General features: G+C 41.2%; 1 protein-coding gene across 2 annotated transcripts; it reads left to right on the plus strand.

Moving 5' to 3' along the window:
* The first annotated feature begins 803 nt into the window (after positions 1–803).
* On the plus strand, positions 804–9597 carry LOC106561497 (RING finger protein 141). 2 transcript variants are annotated; one of them, XR_006757083.1, is made up of 7 exons: positions 804–936; positions 4993–5178; positions 6071–6179; positions 6376–6554; positions 6724–6831; positions 6941–7179; positions 7210–9597. XR_006757083.1 is itself a non-coding variant. In XM_014125541.2 (6 exons), the coding sequence occupies exons 2-6, from the start codon at positions 5042–5044 to the stop codon at positions 7089–7091; spliced, it is 684 nt and encodes a 227-aa protein (XP_013981016.1). In that variant the 5' UTR covers positions 804–936; positions 4993–5041; the 3' UTR covers positions 7092–9597. The 2 variants fall into 2 exon arrangements, 1 of the variants encoding a protein (XP_013981016.1); XM_014125541.2 differs by having other exon boundaries at positions 6941–9597.
* The last annotated feature ends 4 nt before the right edge of the window (positions 9598–9601 follow it).

Consider the following 9601-nt stretch of genomic DNA (forward strand, 5'->3'; position numbering starts at 1 on the left):
CTTGGTCTGGCACATAAATGCATGTAACTCCAACATGGATATTTGTATTGCAACAAAACATGGTACACATGTTCCAAACACTGTCAAGACTCAACATTTCTAAGCACATTGAGATCAATTACACGATGGCTCTATAAACGGGCACATGTTTCTCTTGATTGGTTTGACTCAGAGTCATGACATTTGGCACACATGCTCAGGGCCATGAATCTATCTAGCCTGTAAAGTATGGTTCAGTGTGACCGCATGGAGGCACTGTTGGACAGTAAAAATCATTCAAGCAGGCTCATAGCGGTCATATTGTCTATACAAGAGTTGGAAAATAAATGCTATATACCAAATTTGGTGCCGGTCGGTCCAGTGGTTCTGTAGAAGAATACGTTTTAAAGTTATAAACATAATTGAAAATGGTCCAAAACACATCAATTGTATTATATTGCATGAACAGTTTGATTTTGAGTTTTGATATTTGGCAAGAATGGTAAACAGTAGAGAAGTAACTTGTCCTAAGGCAATGTGTACAATTTTTCCTGATGGTGGAACAATGGGCCCATAGTCGAACCCTGGCATTGCTGCTTACCCTCTCGCTTCGGCTTCTTCTCTGGTGTAGCCTACATTCATGAATTTGTTTAGTTGCAAAATACTAATATTCACAAACATAAAAAACATTGTGCAAAATGTTTGCCTGTCCATGTTTTTATTACTATTCCAGTTTCTTTCTTTCTTTCTTTCTTTCTTTGCAGTAATTTTGTTTGAGAGTCACCAGTGGTCTGCATCAAAAATCCAGTGCGACGTTTGCGTACTATTTTCTTTCGTCATCATTCTGCGACAGGCTTGCCAGCACACAAAAACCACAACACAGACTCTCAAACAGATTAAACGTTGCTGATTGCATGTGGTTTGCGAAATATCGATGTTGACACGTAGCAATACCAGGTAAGCTGAACTGTTGTCACCAAATGTAGACCGATTTTCTTATATGGGCTTGTGTGTGTTTTTCTCTTAGCTAGCTAACGTTAGCTATCTAAGTTAGCATCTGAGCCTACCAATAAATACATTGTGATAACGTTAGTTAGCTAACGTAGATAATTAGTGCGATGCATGTGCCAGATGCAGTACTGTAGATAAAATGCCAAAGGCTGGGCAAGCCTTTCGTGTGACAGTAAGTGTTCGTTTCAAGGCAAACTACGCTAGCTAGCTTGCTAACTGACGTTTTCTCTTTTTTTGGTCACATTTTGGTCACATTTTATTTTATTGCAGAAAAATCAGTATACATACAAGAAGTATTACAAAAGGACAATGATAACATATGCTAGGGGATACAACAAATTACAGATTATACAAATACCTTAAAAGATGCACACATTGATTGTTTTAGCAGCTTTCTTATTAAAATAATGTAGAAGGGTCTTAATGTACTGCTCGAATTCCTTCTAGAAAACACGGAAGAGTGGTTTATTACAAGTGAATTTACATTTATCAATATGAAAGTTTTCCATTAGCACAATTAGATTAATGAGAATTGTTTTTTATAGTTAAGGAAGCTGAACGTTCTCCCGTAGAAAAACAAATAATCAAGAATATTAACAATTATTAATCTATGAATATCTTTCTATAATTTCTTTACATGTAGAAACTGTTTCTGGATGCTCAACACAAAAAGTACTGTTCATGTCTGAGTTTCTTCATGTACTGACTCGCAGGGTAATACTTCTAGATCATTCTGAAAGAGACCTCTTTGACCAGGTATTTGTGTAGTAATAAGCAGACTTTTTTTCCCCCAACAGATATTGACAAATGTATTTCAGTAAGTTGTGACATAAGAAATGGATACAATATCCCTTTTGAAATGAAGTGCGTATAGATAGATATGTTATTCTGAGGAAGCAAGGAGAAACGCATGTTTACTATTGGAGAGACCACTGAATCAAGCGAGGGCAGGTGAAGAAGGTAAGGTTTGGTTACACCTCTAAACAACATGAGAGTTCCAGATGGAATAGCATCAAAGACTATGGCGAACTCTCTATGTGTAACAGGGATATTGTAACAAGATAAATATTCCTCATAATTGAGTAACAATCCTTCTGCATTAAAAAGTTGACTCATCAGCAGGATATGATTATTAAGCCAGTTCTTAAAAAAATAAAGACTTTGTTTCTATACAAAATATCCTTATTGTTCCAAATGAAAAACCTATGCGGGGAAAAATTGTTTATTTATTAACCACCACGCTAAGAATACTTGTCTATGAAAAGCAGATCATTTTGTAGGGATCTTATCAATGTTATAGTAACAAATTGAATCCACCGTGTTAACTGATGTCTGAGTTGATTACATAACAGTCCTGACATCAGTACATAACAGTCCTGACATCATTAGTTACAGTTACTATTGTAACATTGATATTGGTGATCAGGGTTTTCTGGACACTTCTTTCTGGACACAATAACGTAAACTCATCTTTGATAGGTTTATATATCAATTCTGTGCTAGTAACTAGCTAGCCCGCTATGGCTGGTTTGTGCAGCTCTAACTGCCTCAATATTCAAGTGGATATGACAGTAATTGTAACATTATATTGCCATGTCAATGCATTGAAAGTAAAGTTACCTAGCTGTCCAGCCCTTTAGATATTTTTACAAAATGACTAAGGTTATTTAATATCTCAAATTCTTCACATTTTGCCATGGGGCGGAGAGAAGATTTAGCAATTTTACAGCTAATGTCATGGAATTCTAATAATTTTGCCATGGAGAGGAAAATGAGCCGTTTTACAGGGGTATGCGCAATGCCGTCGGGGGTACGCCCCCAAAAATGTGATTCACATATAAAAAAAATATTTATTTCTTCACATTTTTAAACAGTCCATTTATATTTTCCAATGGGGCTATACATTTGGGTGAGGTTTTTTTCTCGCCTGAGTAGCCTTGTTTCACTGCCACAAATTTAAATTAAACCATCTAGTGTTCAGCGAAATAACAACACAATGTCAAATACAGGTAGCCTAGTCAAATAATTAACATCCAATTACATTAACCATTACTCTCTCGCGGGAATTCCACTAACAGTCCGTATGTAGCCAAATGTAGCTGCTGCTCATGTTGGCATCTGTACTGATGGCGTGACAGGGAGACGTAGTTGACTGGTAACGCGTGTGCAAGCGGTTGCTCCCAACGCCACTTGGGTTCACTGCAGCATCCACCAAGGGGCTCTTGCTGCCAAGGGAATGCCTGACAGCTTGAAAGACGTTTTGGACACTACAGTGAAAATGCTTAACTTTGTTAAAGCAAGGCCCCTGAACTCTCGTGTATTTTCTGCACTATGCAATGATATGGGCAGCGACCATGTAACGCTTTTACAACTTACAGAAGCTTGTTATCAAGGGGCAAAGTATTGACACGTTTTTTTAAATTGAGAGACGAGCTTAGTTTTCTTTACTGACCATAATTTTCATTTGTCTGACTGCTTGCGTGATGACGAGTTTCTCACAGGGCTGGCCTATCTGGTTGATGTTTTTTCACGCCTGAATGATCTGAATCTAGGATTACAAGGACTCTCCGCAACTATATTCAATGTGCGAGGCAAAATTGAGGCTATGATTAAGAAGTTGGAGCTCTTCTCTGTCTGCATTACAAGGACAACACACAGGTCTTTCCATCATTGTATGATTTTTTTTGTGTGCAAATGAACTCAAGCTTACGGACAATGTCAAATGTGATATAGCGAAGCACCTGAGTGAATTGGGTGTGCAATTACGCAGGTACTTTCCCAAAACGGACGACACAAACAACTGGATTCGTTATACCTTTCATGCCCTGCCTCCAGTCCACTTACCAATATCTGAACAAGAGAAACTGCAACAAGCGGTTCTGTGAATATTTTATTTAATCATAAGCCACTGCCAGGTTTGTGGATTGGGCTGCGCTCCAGAGTAATCGTGCTGTTAAGACACCGAAGCCTTTTGCAACCACGTACCTATGTGAGAGTGGATTCTCGGCCCTCACAGCATGAAAACTAAATACAGGCACAGACTGTGTGTGGAAAATGATTTAAGACTGAGACTCTCAACCCAACATTGCAGAGATATGTGCATCCTTTCAAGCACACCGTTCTCATTTTCACTGAACAAATAAGGTTTTATATGTAAGATGGTTAAATAAAGAGCAAAATTATTGATTGTTATTATTTGTGCCCTGGACCTATAAGAGCTCTTTGTCACTTACCACGAGCCAGGTTGTGACGACAACTCGCGCTCATTCTTATGTTTTTTTTCTATAAAAATAAATAAATTACCCCCTTTTTTCTCCCCAATTTTCGTGGTATCCAACTGTTAGTAGTTACTGTCTTGTCTCATCGCTACAACTCCTGCACGGACTCGGGAGAGGCGAAGGTCGAGAGCCATGCCTCCTCCGAGACACAACCCAACCAAGCCGCACTGCTTCTTAACACAGCGCGCATCCAACCCAGAAGCCAGCCGCACCAATGTGTCGGAGGAAGCACCGTACACCTAGCGACCTGGTCAGCGTGCACTGCGCCCGGCCCGCCACAGGAGTCGCTAGTGTGCGATGAGACAAGGATATCCCTGCCGGCCAAACCCTCCCTAACCCGGACGACGCTAGGCCAATTGTGCGCCGCCCCGTGGGCCTCCCGGTTGCGGCCGGCTGCGACAGAGCCTGGGCTCAAACCCAGAGTCTCTGGTGGCACAGCTAACACTGCGATGCAGTGCCTTCCTCATTCTTATGTTTAATAAATGTATTGTGTGTGTGTGTGTTTGTGGGTGTGTGTGCGCGTGCGCGTGTGGCAGGCTTACAATGATGGCAAAAAAACAACATTTGAGAGTGCGCCGACACTGGTGCTAGAGGGGGTACGCAGGTGGATGTTGAATGTTTGAAGGGGTACGGGACTATAAGAAGTTTGGGAACCACTGCTGTAGACAGTAGGTAAAATGACTTGGTGACTTTGCTTGTGTTTGTTTGGGTATCCCCCGGTCAGGCCCCCCTGCACCGTCTTCTCATAGTGCTTTTGTGTGAGCGCGGTCGGGATGGGCCAGCAGATCTCAGGCCAGGCGGGGATGACCAGTCTACCTGAGAAGCTGGTGAAACACGCCGGGCTGGTACGAGACAGCGGTTACCTCAACTACGAGGAGTTCCTGGGCAGGGTAGCAGAGCTCAATGACATGTAAGGCTGACTATGTTGTGTCATACTGTCAATATACTCTATGTTTTCAATATACTCCATGTTCTTTGTAATAAGTCAGTAGGCAAAGAGAATAGCTGTCTTTCATTTCCAGATGGTGAGCTAAGGCCCCAAAGTGACATACTGGTCCTCCTCTGGCACTTCTTGATCATTATCCAATTACACCACTGGTTATTAACTGACACGATCCAGGTTATGAACATAGTCAAGAGCTAGAGAGCGGCGATAAATTGCCTGAATTGATATAACGATAAATGGAACGTTTTTATTTATTTTATCATTTAAACTAGTACTACTAGTTTAACGGTTGTATCTATCAATTGTCCCGTTAACAATCACACATAATAGTAAATGTATTTCATTTAAAACTTCGCATTTCTATAGTATAGGCTACTTATTATTGCAGGCATTTTGCTGATATCGTTACGTGATCGGTATGGTCGGTGTCGATTATTGTCCCAGCTCTAGCTAGAGCATTCTCGGCCAACTAGAATTTAACCTAGTCTCTTCCCCAATCAGTAGGCCTAGCTGCCGCTAGTGTAAATTTAGCTCTCATAGGCAGTAAGTGACAGAAAATAAGGATAGTTTGGTGACAGTGTTGAATTGAACAGAAAATGCATTGCTTTGGTTGGACGACAGCACTTAACCAGTGGCATAAAACAAACTCTTAGATAACTTTAAGAGTGACTTACCTTACAAAGATTGATCATAAAATATTGCAAAAATGTCATGACTCATGATAATCAAACATCCCTTTAATTGGTGGGGATGAGCCTAATCTTCTCCACGACTATTACATTGTTCCCGTTAGTGAGTCCTTCCCTTACGGTGAAATAATTTAAACAGTGTTTCTCCATGAATGTGAACTGGACAGGACAGCTAAGCTGGCAGCTGGACAGCAAAAACACCTGATCTTTGAAGTCCAGACTGGCTCGGACACCTCTGCTCTGTGGAAAGTGTCTGTGAGGATAGTTTGTACCAAGGTGAGAGAGGGACAAACTGAAGTTGGTCTCTAATGAATGAGACTTGTCATTGTGAATCAGTCTACATTCTCGCTAGCTTTTTACGGGGCATGTGTGTGTTTTTGAAACTTAAATTGTTTGTCGTGTGCAGTGTGTGTGCATGGCATGTGCATGTTTTTGAGACTGAAAAGTGTCTTATTGCCCTGTGGTTTGTCAGATCAACAAAGAAAATGGGATGGTGGAGGCGTCTCGCATCATGAACCTGTACCAGTTCATTCAGCTGTACCGTGACATTACCAGCCAGGCAGCAGAGGTGCTGTCAGCAGAGGGCGCCAGCCTCCCGTCTGGAAACCTCCCATCAGGGGATTCCTGTCAGGCCAGCGTGTGGATGGGCAGGTTAGTACATCACTGTGTGTGTTTTCTTTCATATTTCTGTGTGTAGTCTTGCGTTGCCATCCTTCCAAGTCTCATTTATTACTTTGCTCTTCTCAATTGTGGGAAAGAGGAAGTCTGGAAGCTGAGTGATCGGTCTGTGATGCAAGCCATTGTGTTTATTCCCATACAGGGTAAAGCAGTTGACTGATGAGGAAGAGTGCTGTATCTGCATGGATGGGAAATCTGACCTCATCCTGCCCTGTGCTCACAGCTTCTGTCAGAAGTGCATTGACAAGTGGTAAGAGAGACGGACAGTAGCCACAACAGTCCACAGATAAATCTGTTGTCAAAAGGTCAATTTTCATGGGTAATTTGAGTCAATTAAATTAATTGGTTTGTTTTCATAGGAGTGGGCAGAGCAGGAATTGTCCAATATGCCGCTTGCAAGTGACCGCTGCTAATGAGTCGTGGGTGATGCCTGATGCCCCTACAGAGGAGGACATAGCTGGCTATATCCTCAACCTGGCTGACGAGGCAGGCCATCCACACAGACCTTAAACTAGTCAACACTAAGACACTTTGATAAATTAGTGACAGACAAACTGACATCGGGAATAGTTTGGGGTTTTCCCCTGACTTAGTGTAGGGCCTGTAGTTTTCCCCTGACTTAGTGTAGGGCCTGTAGTTTTCCCCTGACTTAGTGTAGGGCCTGTAGTTTTCCCCTGACTTAGTGTAGGGCCTGTAGTTTTCCCCTGACTTAGTGTAGGGCCTGTAGTTTTTTCTCATCAGGAAAAAACCTTGGCCTAGTTTTGGGGTATGTAGATAGGATTTGGTTTGCTTTATAGAAATGTGCCTATGTGATTTTCACTTTTAGCAATAACCACTGGTTATATTTCTTTTATGTTCTCTTTTTTACTTTTCCATATTTTTCCATGATTGCTCTCCAAAGTGGATGTGTATATAAGATTTAAAGGTGTGTGTATATACACTTAGTGGCCAGCTTATTAGGTACACTACCCCATTCACGAAAATTGTTTGTTCCTACAGACAGTGAGTCACGTGGCCGTGGCTTGCCATATAAAGCAGGCAGACAGGCATCGAGGCATTCTGTTACTTTTCGATTGAATGTTAGGATGGGCAAAACGACTGACCAAAAGCGACTTTAAGCATGGTTTGCTCATCGGTGCCAGGCACGCCGGTTCCAGTATCTCAGAGGCCCGGCCCCTGGGCTTTTCAGGCATGACAGTGTCTAGGGTTGATCAAGAATTGTGCGACAAACAAAAAAACATCCAGTCAGTCCTGTGGGCAAAAACAGCTCGTTGATGAGAGGTCGAAGGAGAATGGCAAGAATCTTGCAAGCTAACAGGCGGGCCACAAACGGGTAAATAACAGCGCAGTACAACAGTGTTGTGCAGAACAGCATCTCAGAACGCACAACTCTTTGGTCCTTGTCACAGATGGGCTATTACAGCAGACGACCACACTGGGTTCCACTCCTATCAGCTAAAAACAAGATGAAGCAGCTCCAGTGGGCACGCCATCACCAACACTGGACAATTGAGGAGTGGAAAAACACTGCCTGGTCCGACGAATCCCGGTTCGTGTTGCGTCATGCTGATGGTAGAGTCAGGGTTTGGCGTTAGCAACATGAGTCCATGGCCCCTTCCTGCCTTTTTTCAACAGTACAGGCTGGTGGTGTAATGGTGTGGGGAATGCTTTCCTGGCACACTTTAGGTCCCTTAATATCAACTGAGCAATGTTTCCATGCCCTTTAAAATTCAGGCTGTTCCCGGAGCAAATGAGGGTCCGACCTGGTACTAGATGAGTGTACCTAGTAAATTGGCCACTGAATATGTCCACAAGAATATAACATGTAACCACTTTGTTTCTGTTCGGCTTGGTTATACCTACTCTTAAAATTGCACTTTGATTCCTGGATAATAGTAGATGTTTTAGTATAACTTTTATAGGCAGCTCTGTAACTGCTGTTGAACTTTGCATAAATCAATGTAGTCACATGAATGCTTTAATTTTGAAATCCACACACTCTGTGGGAATGGTTTGTAATTTCATGAAATGTGAAAATAAGTACAATAATCTCATGGATGCTTTAGCCAGGATAAAGCTTTCTATTTGCTCTTTAATCAACATGTTAGGGTGGGGTGATTTCTATCAACTATTTTTAGCTTTTAGTCTAAATTACTGTTTAACATAATTAAAACAAAACCTCTGCATTATTATTTACAATAATTATTTATTATATCACAGATACCCAGGCCAGTGCATTGGATGTTTTAAATAATGTACTTTTTATTAAGTGTGAGAGACTGAGTGAATGTTAAAATAATACATATATATTTTTATTCCCATTAGGTAACTAAAGATTTAAGCTGTTTTCTGTATGTACTTTACTCACGACTGACTGTTAGTTAAACAATGATTTAACATATTTTAAAAAAAATATTAGTCCACACAACATTTTTAACCAAATCTGACAAAGTATTTAGGGTTTGTAATGTTGACCAATTGCACTTTTGAACACTTTTGTATTTCGCTGTGACAATCGTATTATTGTTGTGCATCTTTGAGTATAGCAAAATCCACTACAACATAATTGATGTCCTTTAGAAGTGTAGCAGGGCTCTACACTTACAAGATGAGTAACTTTGCCTGAGGACTTGTGTTAGCAACCAGAGCTAACAACTAGGCTTTAGCTCAGTGGGCTAACGCAGTCTTCAGTTTCATCGATAGCCTGTGTTCAACCTGGTTGGTTACAGAAGCGCACAGCCTAGTAATTTTATGAAAGTCAAACTGCATTTATCATTTGAGTGCAATGTTCTATGGTGGCCTATAGGTGGTAGCATGTACCCTGTAACTGCACCTGTAGTTGGCTGGAGTACTTAAGAATGACTGACTAATTCAGGATGTTTAGGACGCAACTTGCTAGTTAACTATGATTATGGTGTTTTCTTGTTAATTGATAAACTGAACTGTCTCTTTGAACATTCATAACATAAATCAACAACAGGCTAATAAAGAGGGCAGTTATGTCTTTTGGCTATGGGTCA

This window comes from Salmo salar, chromosome ssa10 (assembly GCF_905237065.1).
Source record: "Salmo salar chromosome ssa10, Ssal_v3.1, whole genome shotgun sequence".
In the NCBI taxonomy this organism is placed as follows: Eukaryota; Metazoa; Chordata; class Actinopteri; order Salmoniformes; family Salmonidae; genus Salmo; species Salmo salar.

Excerpts from the sequence above, each read along its gene's own strand:
- LOC106561497 (XM_014125541.2), top strand. The coding sequence starts at position 5,042 with ATGGGCCAGCAGATCTCAGGCCAGGCGGGGATGACCAGTCTACCTGAG. Across the intron at positions 5,179-6,070 it reads GTAGCAGAGCTCAATGACAT|GACAGCTAAGCTGGCAGCTG; the intron begins GTAAGGCTGACT and ends TGAACTGGACAG. Across the intron at positions 6,832-6,940 it reads CAGAAGTGCATTGACAAGTG|GAGTGGGCAGAGCAGGAATT; the intron begins GTAAGAGAGACG and ends TTGTTTTCATAG.